We start from the raw sequence: 16,429 nt of genomic DNA on the forward strand, positions 1-16,429 counted from the left end.
CTTCATAGTCTGCTATCTTTCAATCTCTTGACCAAGACTTTTTCTGAGTCCCCAGGTCTAACCCTCTTCTTTCAATGATACCGGCCTTAATGGTCCTCATTCCTATAAGTATGTTAGAGAGAGAGAGAGAGAGAGAGAGAGAGAGAAGGTTCGTTTAATTAACTAAGACTTCTCAAAGGCCTTCTAACTCCAGGTCTTATAGTTTGAGAGTGCAGGTCTTATGGTTATCATCATCAACCTTCAAATTACTCTCATTCGATTCTCTTTGAATTGGTTTCTTTGCTCCAGATCTCATTCATTTTTTCCACCGGTACTATTTTCTATCAGACGTTGACATTTATCCAGAAGAGCGTTTACCAAAGTCGGGTCTTGCAAGGCTGTGATGACAACCATTGACAGAATTATCTTTCTTATTCTATCTCCCCATTTTCCACCATTATCATGCATGGAAGGTATACTCTTCTCTCTCTCTCTCTCTCTCTCTCACTCTATCTCTCTCTCTCTCCCCCTTCGTCACAATAATGATAGAGAATTGTCTAGCAGAGACTTTAACACACTCATTATTGATCAACCTTCTCCCCCCACCACACAGCTCACTTCCAGTTCGATGGGTGGTTGTCTCCTCGACCTATTAATATATATCCGTTTTCTTATTAGGGGAACTTTTGCAGGTAACACCCTATGAATAAATAAATTTTCAACAACAACTTTGACCGTTTTAATACTTAGTAGCAAACAGTACCATGAAAAAGAATCTTCATGCCCTTCTTGACATTCCGTACTAACGGATATATTTCTCAAAAAATACTGGATTAAATTACATACAGGGTGTTATATGTAAATTTTCTTTAATCTTATAAAATTATTTCGTGGTTATCAACAACCAACAAGAAAATTATAATCAAATAAAAGCGGGCAGATCTCTGCTCGCTGTTCGACGAACAACACCAATAAATTAGACAAATAAATAAACGAATAAAGTAATTGGAAGAGAAAAAGAAAAAATCAAACACCGGAGACGAAAACACACGTCAGCAAACTCGGCATCACTGTCCGCATCCCGCCCCCACGTCCTCGCCTACGTGCCCTTTCTCCTCCACGCGGCGTCCATCGGGCCGTTTCGTACGACATCCAACGGCCCTCCTTGGCCGTCCCCAGCTTTTAGTGCGTTGGCCCAGATCCGCGTCCAACGGTCACTAGAATTTAAAAACCGAATAAATAAATAAATAAATAAATGTATATATTCGCATCTCCGAGACGCGCTTTTCCGGTACAAAATTTTAAATTCTCTTTAGACGCGTCTTGAGGCGACTAAGATTAGTATAAATCCTCGAAAAAGCCAACAATTTTCTCTTCCTAGCCGTTAGAAATTCTCAAGATCTCCGCCTCCAAATCCTCGTCGCCGCACAGATGGCATCGGGAAGCCAAACACTGTCCAACCCCCCGATGCCGACGGCGCTTATTCCGAGAATCTCCTTTCTCGTCCACCTCCTCAACGCCCTCTTCCTCTCTCTCCTCCTCCCTCTGCTCCCCTCTTCCTGGCGTTTCTCCGGTCGCCGAGAAGAGGGGTCCCGGAAGATCCCGGCGTCGCTTATCGTCGTCGCGCCCTCTCCTTCCCCGGTCTCCCGCGTGGGACCAACAATGGCGGCGGCGCGCGCGGAGATCGACCCGGCGGAGTTGAAGCGCGTCTTTCAGATGTTCGACCGCAACGGGGACGGGCGGATCACGAGGTTAGAACTGAACGACTCGCTTGAGAATCTGGGCATATATATCCCCGAGAAGGACCTGACGGCAATGATCGACAAGATTGACGCGAACGGCGACGGGTGCGTCGACATCGATGAGTTTGGCGCGTTGTACCAGACGATCATGGGCGAGAAGGAGGAGGAGAAGGAGGAGGAGGACATGAGGGAGGCATTCAATGTGTTCGACGAGAACGGGGACGGGTTCATCACCGTCGACGAGCTGCGGTCCGTCCTCGCCTCACTCGGGATCAAGCAGGGGAGGACGGCCGAGGACTGCCGGAAGATGATACGGAAGGTGGACAAGGACGGCGACGGGATGGTCGATTTCAACGAGTTCAAGATGATGATGCGCGGCGGTGGGTTCGCGGTGTTGAGTTAACAAGTAATCGAGAAATAAACAACCAACCAAACAAACAAAAAATCTGGAGATGTATATATTGCTGAGAGAACGGTGAAATTGATCGAACGCTATGAATTATATATATATATATATATATATATATATATATTATTTTGTTGGTTTTTTCTGGCTTGGTTATTGTTGTGAACTCTAATTTCTTTTTAATTGGACTTCCTTCTTCTTCTTCTTCTTCTTCTACTTCTACTTTTGTTTACTACCTACCTCACAGGTTTGTAAAGCTAATAAATAAAGCTCCCAATTCACTAATAACACAACTGTGGTGATTAATTAAACATATTTTACTGCTATCTTTTTTTTTTTAAAAAAAGAAAAAGAAAAATGTTTTATTTAATCTTTTGGTTTGGTACGTCAACTCATTGAGATCTGTGGAAAAGTGGTGAGGTGTTGCCCAGTCTTTTCTTCATTTGATTGTTTTTTTGTTCTTTGGAAAAGAAATGGTATTATGTTGGGCCGTAATGCACAAGTTCTATATTGCAACAAAACTTAGCCAAAGACTTTGCTTGCCGTAGTAACATGGATTGAAAGAGTCATTGCCTTTTACCTTTCTACGCTGCTAGTTGATGTAGCCTCTTTTGTACTAAGCTTGTGCTGGATTTTTTTTTTAATTTTTTATAAATTATATCTTATATTTTACTTATTTTGTGATTCACACTTTGTCGTTAACTAAATTATTAAAATATCTTCACCACTTATTTTTTATATCCCTCTACTATCTTCCCCACCTACCTTCTCTTCCTCATCTCCTCCCTCAGCTCTCCTCTCTCATTTTCTTCTTTCTTGTTTTTTTTTTTGGAAGGAGAAAAATAAGATAAAAAAATTTAAATATTTATAGATTATTTTGTTTATTATAGTAGAATAGTTTTTTTAGTAGCGTATAAGTTAATCCGGAGTATTAAATGAGAATTATAGGAGAAAAAAATGAGTTGATTTATAAAATCCTATGAATCACAAAATAGGTAAAATATAGGAAGTGATTTTTAAAAATTCTTTTCTTTTTAAACATAAAATTTTCATTAAAGAAAAACGAGAGGCTCATAATACAATATAGCTGTACAGGAAATAACACATCTCAAACACATTTTTAGTCAAAATAGTTTAAAAATTTAGATATCCCTGAGATGTTTGGTATGATGTTTCTAAAAATACTATATTAATATATATTTTAATAATGAATTTATTTATGTACTAATCTAAATTAATATGTTGCATTTTGACATTCATTTAATTAATTAAAATGGACGTCAACCTATTTCTCCTGATAAGGAAGCTTTACCTCATTGGAAATGAGCTTATACCATCTAATTAAATGGACCATTTGTTGTTTTAAATTTCATCGTGACCAGCTTATATATATATATATATAGTAACGTTTTAGCGTTTCGAGAGGCTCCTTGTGTTAAGATTAGGGTTCTTATTAGGATAAATATAAAATTAATTAAATTTATAACACATATATAAGACAAACAAATTAGAGATTCACATTAAAAAAATATAATTTAACTATATATATATATATATGGTTAAATATATTTTACCACCATATACTTATGCCCAAAATTATTTTATCTGTCATTGTACATATGACTAAAGTGAGACTGTTAGTTTATCTGTTAAACTTAACTAAATGGTATCAAAATGACCAAACAAGACATATAAAATTTTAAAATAATATTATTAAATGACCAAAATAACTATGATACTCAATTAAATTTGATAGAAGAACTAGCCGTCTCAATTTTGTTTTATTTATAATGATTGGTTTTATATTTTTTAAAGTACAAAAGGATAAAATGATTTTGGGCATAAGTAGGTGGTGATAAAATATATTTAACTAATATATATATATATATATATATTCTTTAACTAAACATTATTTAGGGTGTTAATTAGGTCAGATCTTATTAGCTTAGGCTCAGACAAATTCAAACCAACATAAAATTGACCAATTTTATTAATAAGGTCTGAATACTAAAGACGAACGTACCTTGTTTATATAATTTATTTGAGTTATAAATAAATATTTTCAAATTAATAAAAAAATTATTCAAGTATATGCATATTTTTTACGTATTTATTACGAGCACAACTCATTTAATAATTAAATTAGACATATAAATTTATTTATGACCCGAATCTATTATACTAAACGCAAACTATTTAATGTCGGATTATGTTATAGGGTCAAAAATTACCACCTTAGTTCATAGCATCCAAAGCTCGAATATAGAATAATTTAATAGAACCGAATCGGATTGGATATTTATCCGACCCGTTTTCCACCCCTAAATACCCGGCCCATTTAGTCTATTTCATTCCTTTAGTACTTACTACCAAGTGCCAAACCCCTTCTTCCTCCTCTACTAGTAAAGCATACCAATCCAAGTATGGTGAGCCGTTTACTCTCGCGTTGGAGGCCGAGGACATCGCCGTTTCCCTCTCTCCGGTGAGTATATCTCTTCTCGTTTCCCATCGTTCCCTTTCCCTTTAAGATAACCTGTTTCCCCTCTGCTTTCATCTCTTACCAGTTCTATGCCTGATAACTGGTCGCGAGTTTTGAGAGACTCGGCCTTTGGCTTCGAAAAGCTTGCGACTTTGCAAGAAAGACGCGATTTTCGGACTTATATAAGATCAATGAGGTAAGAAAGGTTGCTCCTTTATTGTATTTATTGTTGTGATATGTATGTAATCTGTTTAACGTTTTGATTTTTATGTGGTTATTGTTTTTTTTTTTTTTTTGGGATCATTCTGGCTTTTGGTTTTCCTTGAATTGTTCTAAAGGTTTACGGTTCTTCCTTTTTTCCTTGCTATTACTTTTGTTGATATTGCAATTGAAGGAATTGAAGCTCAATTTTGAAACTAATTTCTTGCCTTGATGCCAACTACATTTTATTTTCTCACGAGTGATTTATATGTTTGAAGGTGTTTGTTTAAAGGCATCTGTGGTATCCTCTGAAGGAACTGCTGTAACCAAGAAAAAGAGATGCTACAATGTTATGTATAAGATTTTCTCAGACTCCTTTTGTCATGTGTAGCGCAGACCATATTAACATATGTGGGAGTAATGAAACAAGTGCTTACTTATTGTCTGAACAGTAACCAAAGAAAGAGGGGCTGAAGCTATATAATAATTGAATTTGATTAGTTAATGGTATGATTACGGTAAAAGGCAAAATATGTATTATGTTCTGAACTTTTATTTTCGTTGTTGTTTGTTTACACGGTATGAAATAGTTTGAAATATTATGGGATTTATCTGAATAAAAAGCTATTTCTTACTTCTATACTTTCTTTTCAAGTGCCATGTTTCTCTTAGCTTGTATTACTTATCTTAGTCCATGATATTTGACGCAAAAATCATACTTGGGCATTAAAGAGAGTCTGTGGATTCCTTGCTTTATATTTCCATGTTCTGGAGAAAATTCTCATTTTGCAGTAGCTCTGATATTTCCTACAAGGTTTACAATCAAGGGCCTGATTTCTCCAATAACTTGAAGCCCGCCCCTTTTAATGAGTGCTGTTATATACACACGATCCAGTCACTTAGAAGCACTTGTCAGAACAAGGTGGAGCCTCAAGAAAATACTGGAAATATGGCATCTATTGATGATTCTAGTAATGTAAAAGCAAAGAGAAAGAAGTTGAAAGGGAAAAGGGCAGTTGTAAGGTGGTTAAAGTTCTTCAGATGGAAAAAGAAAAAGGAGTATGAAAGAATGACAGCCGAGGAGAAGATTTTGTACAAATTGAAGAAAGTAAGTCAATTCTTGGCTGGGTTAGCCATTTATAATTTGTTGTCAACATTTACTTTCTATTTATACTATGTATGAGTGATAAGTCAGTAATGTATCTACTAGATATAATGCCTTGTTTATTTGACCAACAGATGCTTTAGGATGAATCTCTTAGGAAAAAGAAAGGGTAGAAAAAAGAAGAAGGAAAGAATCTTATTTGGCGCACACACACACGCCATAACTTACTATATGCCTTCATTTCCTGAACTTCCTGCTTTTTGACTGCCATCCAGTGTTTCATGTTGTTTCCAGCAGGATTCAAATTCTTCCACCATTTTTATTATCAAACAACAAACAATCAGTATTTTCTGTCCTCTGCTTGCTTCAGAACTTTTTATTGCCAAAATGGTGTGAGGTAATTTTTTTTTTGTTAGCCTGATTAAGAGATTTCTTGGATTCATCATTTGTATGTTTTCAGTTTATTATATATCTTAGAGCTCATTCCTTCACCTGATATTGAATTGGAAAGAGCATTATCTTATTAGCATTTCCTTATCACCTAAGCCTTTCTTTTCCAGCAATGTGTGACCGGCTTGAGCACAAATAAGAAAGTGAGTACTCCAAAAGATTGATAAATTTTTATGTTCACATGTTAACCTAACAGGAACCTTCTGAATTTTTGCCAAATTCCTGGCTATAACAAACTCAGAAAATAGTGGGATTCATTACAAAAACTATATCACACTAGGCAGGGAGAATAATCTAATTTCAGCAAAGTCTGCTGGAGGTTGGAATTGTCTAGACAAGAGGAAAATGACATCTTTTGATTTAGTGACTTGCCTTCATCTGTAAGATATGGTTAAGCCAAAAAGAGTGGAATGAAGATTAATTAGAGTCTTATTAATATCTGACATGAAAAACCTTAACAGACATGTAGTGAAATCTTTTTTGGTAGAGCATATGATGTTTATGTCTCTTCCAAGGAGTTTCTTTTCTCTTCATTGTCCTTCAAAGTAGGATGAATTTGATCCCAATGTCACAATGTATTGGATACCCTGCATTTTCATTACCCCACTTTTGAAAAGAGGAATTCATCAAGCCCATACTGGGACATAAAAAATCTAGGGGCTGAAAAGAATGATGTGCCAGTCGCTTGTGCCATGATCAGCTCTACCTCTTCTGCACAGAGAAATTGTCCCCACATGATGATATCCTTCAAAACGCCTAACAAGAAAGATGCTAAGCCTTTCACCATAAGGTAGCTCTTCAGATTTGATCATTTCTATTTACCTTGCATCCTTAAATGAGTTTCTTGAGATTACATCTAGTCAGCACTAGACCTTTTTGCACCAAATTCTTTCCTTTTGTTTGTGTCTGGCATCTGCAGCGTTCAGGATTGAGACTATAATGACCACACATACTGAATACTTTTCTTGACTTGTAATAGGTTTTTCATTTCCTGAATGTGCAAGTATGTATTTCTTTATATAAAAGGATCCGGCTTCATTTATCTTGATAACATTCGGGAATCATCAATTCTCAGATGTTGTACACATTGTTCATGAACTTATTTGAAACAATTGTTCCATGTTCGTTTTAGATACTGGGTTTCTTTTGTACTAAATGCTGATTCTTCTTTGGTTAATTTTTGTTATGCTGCTAGATTTTGTACCTTTGGTAGGCTCTACATAGAAAACTAATACTTTGTGAATATCCCTATTTGTGGTGACCATGAAGGCCCATAGGAAAGAAGAACGAATTGTCAAGGCTTTAAAGAAAATTGAACCATCGGACTCATTGGAAGCTACTCATGACCCGGAGATACTTACACCTGAAGAGCATTTTTTCTTTCTCAAGATGGGCCAGAAGTGCAAAAACTATGTGCCTGTTGGAAGGCGTGGTATTTTCCAGGGAGTGATCCTGAACATGCATTTGCATTGGAAAAAGCATCAAACATTAAAAGTTGTGGTCAAGACATTCACTCCAGAGGAGGTTAAGGAAATTGCAGCAGAGTTGGCCAGATTAAGTGGAGGAATTGTGCTTGATATTCATGAAGAGAATACTATTATTATGTACAGAGGAAAGAATTATGCACAGCCACCAACAGAGATCATGTCTCCAAAGGTTACACTTTCTAGAAAGAAGGTATTTTTTTTTTCTTTTCCTAACATGTTAGCTAAAAGGAATTAACACTGAAGATTTATGCCATTGGACTTGCACATTTCAAATGGACATATTCATACAACATTACGACGGATATGTGTATACGTACTTGAATATATACGTATAATTATCTATTTATTGCATGTATCATTTCCCTATAGTTGGGACTAGTGACTTTGACTTCTCTGAGAAAGCCAACCGTCGACTTAATTTCACGCAGTAATGGTTATTCTTTTTCTTTTTTACCTTGACAAGTCCTACAATCTCCACATAAAAAACGTGAGGAGATTCCCTTTCACTGCACAATCAGCAAATATGAGAGTGTGAAAGACCAGATCAATCGTTAAATACAGCTATACCTGTTAATAGAAAGTGGCAATTCCTTGCATTCTCATCTTTTTGTTCTTTGCTTCTTCTAGTTGTGAAACCATCATGGCAATTGGATGGCTCTTCTATTTTGCTTCCTCTATTAATTATTTGGGTGGCTATAGGATGGTTAATTACTTCTAGAAGCGGTGAATAGCTTGTGGTCTACTTGTCCTTGATCCTGCCTTACTCTTCTATTCCATTTTTTTAACACTAATATGTAATTTGACTCATAATCTTTTATCCAGGCGCTGGATAAATCAAAGTATAGAGAAGGCCTTCGAGGTGTTCGGAGATATATTCCACGACTTGAACATGACCTTGAAGATCTTCAAGCACAAATGAAACAAGGAGAGAATAAATGCAAGATAATAGCCAAAGAAGAAATTGCTAGTGCTGATGATAGAAGAATTGTGTCTGAATGCCATTTAGAGAGCTTTGTGAAATTTGAGGGTCAAAAAGTTGAAAGGAATACACTTGATGAAGATGGGTCCTCAGCGGATTCCAGCATTTTTTCGGAGTCAGAAGATCTCTCTGACATTTTTGAGACAGATTCTGAAGGGCAGATTCAGGAGGAAATGCGGTGCCCTTTATATTTAGATATAGTGGAGAAGTTTCCATCGAAGAACAATGCAGAGCCAGAGGACTTTGAGGAGCATCTGCGTCAGATAGCTGCTGCTTCAAAGAGGGACAATTCATCTGAGAAAGAACTAAAAGTGTCCGAGCTAGATGAGATCGACAGAATTTTCTTAAGAGCTAGCTCATTGTTGAAGAAAAGAAAACCTTAATTCTGAAAGAAACAATTGTTTCCTTTCCTTTTCAAAATCATGTAATATTGTTTAATATTGTTAGCTGTTAATCAAGATGTGTGCTCCTATTGCAGGAATTTCTCTCCCTCGTCTGTATTGTTTAGATAATGTAGCTGCAGTCATTTTCGCAAAACTTCTTGCACAACAATGCATGTTGTTGGCTTGTTGCATTCTTTCAAAATCTGCAGCCAAGAGAATGTAGGATCCTCCACCCACCAGAATCCATGGAGAGATAAGCTTGACGACAAGGATGACCTGATCACAACGCAGGCCAGCCACCATGATCAAACACAAGGAAGTTGAGGACATGCTAGACACTTGCACAATCCGTTGATGCTGTCTCATAAACTATCGAGTACTTGCTGCAATGGAGGGGTTTACTGCCAGGCGAGGCAAGATGGGAGAAGGCTGGACACTCATTGAAGAGTTCAACCGAGGTGGGAGAGAATATAAACCATCACCTTACCATAGAGTATGTAATAGTTCTTTTTATCAATTAGGAATCTTTCTCTTAAATGTAACTAAGGAATTTCTGTGATCAATCTTGTAATAGCTTTTGAGATCAATAGAGGAAAAGTTTTCTACCATGAGCTTGCTTCCTTTTTTTTCTTTTTTTTTCTCACTGTTGTATTTGTGAAAGTTTACTTAGTTATGTCGAGGGGATGAAAGAAGGGAATTCTCCCTAAGTTTGCGACTTGATGCTACAAAAGAAAATTACTAGAAGAGTTCATTCTCATGAATGCCCAAGTTAAGGTTTAGAGCTTATATGGGTGAGCTATTTTTTTTTTGAGATTGGATTGTTAATAAAATTTACTCTAAGTAGGTTGGTGATTCTACTAAGATAAAGAATGAATATGAATTTGTAATGTTTTAAGGTTTATGTAATGATGGAATTTATAAAATTGAGTTTTTTTATTAATTGATTTAAATAAGGATTTGGAAAACTGGATTGAACAAATTGCTTTTGAAACATATGATTAAGTCATATTGTTGAATAATCTATTTTTTAGGCCTATGAGCACTTTATTATTTTCTAATGTGGTTGAGCAGCCAACCATATGCTCTATTGGATCTAATATAAATCATAATGGGTTATAAATAGGCTAGGTCCTCTCTCCAAACTATAATCCTAATTTGCTTGTACTATTGAGAGCCGACATTGAAATGGAGAAGGAGAGGAAGATAATTATTTTATATGTGGTATCTAGATGTATAGAGGTCTAGAAACTTTTATTTTCTCAAGATTATCTTTGATTAAGTTATTAGATAAATTTTTTTCGAATCATAAAACATAAATATTAATTTTCGTAGTTACTAGATATTAATAAGTGAAAAAATGATATATGTGGATGAAGCAATATATGTTTGATTAATTTGACTAGGTTTAGACATATGTATGTATGCCCAATCAATATTATTTTAGATATATTAGAAAATTTATCTAATTATTTATAACTTTATTGCTCTTCAATTTTGACCTATAGATTGGTTAAATATGATAAAAAAAAGGTAATTATTAAAGTGATATAAATAAAACTATAGAGGGAGGTGGGGTGATAGGAATGTTAAAGTGAATTTAGGCTTAACCATATAATGAGGGAGTAGTTTTCCCTTCTTTTAATGATATTTGCTTTGGTTTAATGTTATTTTTTTGGTTTAGTTGTTTAATTTTGTCTGACTAAGTGTATCAGAATAGTGTTGTGGCAGAATAGTAAAATACTGAAATGTTAAGCATTTTAAAAGGAAATTCCAAAAATAAGTCTTATTAAGTGTTCTAATATAAATACTGAACTACAAAACAAAATACACATTTTTGTTCAAAATAATTAGTGCATTTTCTTAAATGAGCTGCAGAATAATTCTATCGAAACAATATTGTGTGGAAGAGTAAAATGCTAAACTTACTAGCATTTTTATTTGAAACTCTGAAAAGTTTACTTGAAATGCTAAGCATTTCAATGTTTTCTATTCAAAACACTTCGTGTAGTTTTTTTTTTTTTTTTTGGCAAATGGACTATCCAACTTTTTAGCATTTTATTTTAAAGTGAATGCGCTTAAATTTTTAAGTGTTTTACTATGTAATAAAAATAGATTATCATTTCAGTGGTTTTAGGTCAAGTTGCTGACTTAGGCCAAAACAAACCTCAATTATTAATAAGTTTGCTTCATAGTCAAGGTAGCACCGGTTAGTCAAAAACTCTTTCATATTAAAGTTTGAAAATAAATTATTATCATCTTTAAGTTTTTGGGAGAGTTATGTTCAAAATTTGCTATTCTAAAATTTAGCAGGTTATGAAACACCCACCACCAAATACACATGTCTCTCACGTGGGTAGAACCCACGTAATTTTTACGTGACATGTTAGTCAATATTTCTACACCATATACTAGATAAATATTTAAAATTTCTTCAAATAATACCATAAGAGAAACTCAAAATACCACAGGCCATAATAAGCCCCCAAAATATATATACATACACCTTAATAGAGTAAATGTCCGCGTAGAGGCTACAATCTATTTGACTTATTTACAATAATAAAATAGACAAAAGAGACTATACATAACTTTTCACTAACTCTTCCATGGACTTGGGGTCATCTACTAATCTGAAAAATATTTTCACTAAAGGTGGTGAGCACGAGGCCTAGCAAGTATATACATCTACAGTCTAAAAGTAGTGTAAAAAAATATGCCACATAATATATATGTCAACATGATAATATATATGCCAACATGATAATAATAATACATTCATGCAACATGTCTATCATTTTCATATCTACAACTCACATGTAATAATAAGGGACACATATTATGTCATCGTATAAATTATAAAATTATTTCTCTCATACTCCCACAGAGCCAAAGCTATAAATTATCATTATAAGCTCATCGAGCTATCCACCACGTTATAAACATATACTCACAAATGATCTCGTACATTAAGGAGGGATAGACATTTAGCGATAATGTTGCTCGTACATATTTGACAACATTGCATATGACTAGTTATCTATGGCCAACAAATTAATGATCCTAGTCATAAGCACATATCTCCCTCTTTAAAATCATCACCGCTCACAATAGAATAGTTAAGAGCACTTAGCTCATCAGTGGACAACATGACCCTACGTTATCGAGTACCACTAGGCCTACGATCCTTACCTTCCAATCATAGTTTTAGATCACTCGTGTCTAGTCTCCAACAAGGCAATGTGATTGCCTAAATGTCACTCAGGCTAATGGCCTTAGGCATAGACCATTTAGTTCATAAGCACCATATAATAAATTCTACCCTTAACCCCGGGCTATGTTAGTGAAGGGCACTACGTAGTTAGAACTTAACTATGTGATAATACGTGCAAGTGGTGCAATGATCAACATCATCAATCAATGATGTGCACATACTCAGATATTCACCAACAATCTATAAATAACTATGAAGTTGTAAAGTAAATATAATTTTGCTGAATAGTAAATAAATATTTGCAAACGTATAATATGCATATCATGAATTCATAAAGTCAAATATCACTTTAATATTACACTATTCCTAGACTACGGAAGATTCACTTGACTAACATTGTTTCCAAGTTAATTAACTCTAACTATGCCAAGGATCATCCTTGCATAGTACGGAGTCCACCTTGATAATGAAAATAATAAAACATAAGTACCATAATCTTGACACTAATTAATTAAATAATCCTATCGACATCCGCTATAGATTTGGGTAGGTCCACCTAATAATTCTTATATTTATTAATCAGATAGAGTTATTTAAGCTGTACTAAGGTCTGAGGCGTCATTAAAAATAACCACAAACATTATCCTCAAGTTTATTGATCCATAATTATTATCATTTTAGAATAAAAGAAAATGATGACAACTAATAGATCCTAGTAGGACAAAATTAGAATTTAAGACATTAAATAGTAAATAATCACATTAGAGGCATGGATTGGTTCAGATGCGTATGTAAATGGATATAAGTGTCAACACTTATTTTAGACAGAAAAACTCCATATGTTCTAGTATGATGTCACTGTGATAAAGATGAATTCATTTTGGAAGTTTAAATAGTAAACATGATGTCTTAGCCATCATAATACTCACTAGTATACTAAGAGATATTTGTAATAGAAAAATTAAGAAATGAGAATCTAGTTTCAAATAACGATGGAAGAGAACGGTGCAATAAAAGGTCTTATTTACTTAGTGGAAACAAGAAAACAACACATGAAACTGCGTACCGTATTAGAGTATATGATGTCAAAGGGAATTATTGTGTAGAATTTGGAAGTCATGAATATGAATATTTACATATAGTATGTAAGAACACTTCTCCACTACCAAAGCAAAAGAAATTAAAGTTAACATATCTACAGTTTGCCAGGCATGAACTTATTGCATCTTAATTAACCTTAAGAATCAAAAGCTAAGACATGATGAAATATAAATAATAGGGTACTAGGAAGTTTCATTCCAAACATACTATAAGGGAAGGATTATAATATTATAGATGTTTAACATTCTCAAGAGATTTGGACAGATTTAAGTGTATTAAGCATATTTAAGAGATTGTTGCACTATATGAACAAAATAACATTGGAATGCCATCACTAAAATGAAACAACACTGTCAAAATGGGAATAGCATAAGATTGAGTTGAAACTTTTCAAAGGCAACCCTGCTCCAAATCGTTGCATCGAGGCAACTGATAGCACGCACAAGGATCCTCCTCGGCCGTGGCAACACCCAGTCTCCATATCAAGCTCGAGTGAGACAACGCGAAGAGCATAACTAGCTCGCACCTCGCGCTACTCTCTACCTCCTCCTTCCCTACTACCATCTCGCTTTCCTTCTGCCCCAAACACCATCTTGCCTCCTTCGATCACCGATGTCCTCGATCTTGAACTGCAGTTGAGGCGATGTATGTGGCGAAGGAGAAGCTCTCAAGCAAGCGATCGATCTCAGAGAGGAACCCATCATTGACATTGAGGGAGAGAGAAGATGGCGGTTGAGGGGTGAAACCAAAAGGAAGAAGAAGAGGTGGAGGAAAGAAATTAGGTGGTGTTGGTGAGCACGTTATGATGCCCCATCAAAATTTTAGTTAGTTCAAGAGCATCAGCGATGCAGTAGCAAAGCCTGACTTAAAGGATACTGCAGTATTTTGGTCAGACTTGATCTTATCTACTATTGGACAGACTTCAAGCTTATCCATTGTTGGATTGATAGGGACAAAGGACACCTTTTGATCTTATCTATTCCCTTCTAAATATCTAGGAAAGATATTTGTTAGGGTAACATAGTAGCTAAGTTTTTTTTCTATATAAAGGGTTTGAATCCACTACTTGTATTTTATCTAAAATTTGAAAAAATGAAAAGAAGTGAGACTTCATCAAGATAGCTCTTCTTTAAGTGTTAGTAAATGCTTTATCTCTTTCTTACTTCTATACTGATTTTAGTTCAGGCCTTACTTCATCTTGCGAAAAAGTTGGAGTGCCGCGTGGACTTGCCAAAATGCTCAAAGACGTTAAGTTCATGACAACATGCTCACTTAGGGTGGTTTCTTATTTTTGTTTTTTTAACGGGGTGTTACAGGTTATTAATTATAAATTCTCACACCGAAAGATATGACTGACTCTCCATCTTCCTTGACAAGCACTCTTGTGGTGCCTCGTAAGAAGCCCCCAAATCCTCCAAAACCTCTTGGTGGAGACAGTTCTGTCCAACCACATACTTCTGTTGTCCTTTTTTCAAAGATAGTTAATATTGTCAAACTACCTTTCCATAAGGTAGTAAATGAGATATTTTCGTCTGAGCATGTAAATGTATCCTTGCCATCTAAAAGCAATATTTTGAAAGGCGGCTGCGGATAGCGAGCGGTCACCCCGCCGCCTAGCGCCAAGGCGAAAAGCGGGTGACAAGGCGGTCTAGCATTTTTATATTAAAAAAAAAAAAATATATATATATATATATATATATATATATATATATATATATATATATATAATTTGTAATGATGCACTATGCCATAATATCAAATAACATAATCACAATTCACAATTCACAACTATAACAAGTTCACAAATATCACAACTAAATATCCAAAACAAATAACATGATCAAAGATTAAAATTTATCAAATTCATAACAAATTCCCAAGAATCACAAGTTCACAACCAAATGTTTAAAATAAATAACATGATCAAAGATTCAAAATTATCAAATTCATAACAAATTCACAATCATCACATCCAAATATCTAAGTATCTAACAAGTTCACAATCATCCTAAGAATCACATTCATAATAAGTTTACAATCATCACAAGAATCACATTCATAATAAGTTCATATTCAAAATTAGAATTCTAGTCTTCTTCACAATCTTCGGGTGGAGCTTCATTTGTCAATAAATTATCATCTGAATCATCATCAAGCTCTAGCTCAACATCGTCATCATCCTCTATTTTCTCATCCGACTGGATCAATTGCTCATCTAGAGAAGTGGAAGGAGTGCTACTAGTAGTAGCTTGAGCAACTCTAGCACTCCAAAAATTCTTCCGCGCTTGATGCTTCCGTCACCATTTCCTGAGTTAACCTTTCATCTGAGAAGACCTCTTGCTCTTGAGGATCATTATCCAACCAATCAATTACATTTTTTTTGAAGTCACATGATTCTTCCCTTTTGCTATCTTTCGATCTTTCATCATTGCATTAAATTGTACATAAACTAAATCATTCAATCTCTTCACTTCCAATCTATTTCTCTTCTTTGAATGAATCTGAAAACAAAGACCAAATTAATACGAGTCTATTATAATTTAGAATTGACAACTTAATCAATACTATGATACATTACCCATTCAAATAAGCTCTAATTTCTTTCACACCTGGACGAGCTACATGTCAAATTAAGAATCTTAACTGTCATGTTTTTCAGGTGAGGGGCACCAGCTCCATATACACTCCACTAATAAGTTAATAACCATACAAATTAGAAAATAACTTAGTAACATATTAACATACAAATTAGAAAGACATATGTTTTATTACATATGTTAAACTATTAAATATACCTCGGTTGAATTCATCATTATTAACTTCTCTTGCCAATCTTGCTAGTGGTCTCGCAAAAATTCTAGTAGCATCCTTATATGCTTTCATCTCCACATTTGTAATGTGCACTT

At 34.8% G+C, this 16,429-nt stretch overlaps 2 protein-coding genes across 4 annotated transcripts; both read left to right on the forward strand.

Moving 5' to 3' along the window:
* Window positions 1-1,287: 1,287 nt before the first annotated feature.
* On the forward strand, window positions 1,288-2,331 carry LOC140795555 (calmodulin-like protein 3). The gene has a single exon (XM_073148199.1). The coding sequence runs from the start codon at window positions 1,411-1,413 to the stop codon at window positions 2,122-2,124; it is 714 nt and encodes a 237-aa protein (XP_073004300.1). The 5' UTR covers window positions 1,288-1,410; the 3' UTR covers window positions 2,125-2,331.
* A 2,168-nt stretch (window positions 2,332-4,499) lies between these two features.
* On the forward strand, window positions 4,500-9,819 carry LOC140795729 (uncharacterized CRM domain-containing protein At3g25440, chloroplastic). Of its 3 annotated transcripts, none has more exons than XM_073148466.1 (5): window positions 4,500-4,609; window positions 4,692-4,802; window positions 5,600-5,915; window positions 7,632-8,039; window positions 8,672-9,819. In XM_073148466.1, the coding sequence occupies exons 1-5, from the start codon at window positions 4,551-4,553 to the stop codon at window positions 9,209-9,211; spliced, it is 1,434 nt and encodes a 477-aa protein (XP_073004567.1). In that variant the 5' UTR covers window positions 4,500-4,550; the 3' UTR covers window positions 9,212-9,819. The 3 variants fall into 3 exon arrangements, with proteins under 3 accessions (XP_073004567.1, XP_073004568.1, XP_073004569.1); XM_073148467.1 differs by having other exon boundaries at window positions 5,603-5,915; XM_073148468.1 differs by having other exon boundaries at window positions 4,503-4,609; window positions 5,622-5,915.
* Window positions 9,820-16,429: the final 6,610 nt, after the last annotated feature.

The sequence above is a fragment of the Typha latifolia genome, chromosome 9 (genome assembly GCF_019914945.1).
Source record: "Typha latifolia isolate L0001 chromosome 9, TyphaL0001v2, whole genome shotgun sequence".
In the NCBI taxonomy this organism is placed as follows: domain Eukaryota; kingdom Viridiplantae; phylum Streptophyta; class Magnoliopsida; order Poales; family Typhaceae; genus Typha; species Typha latifolia.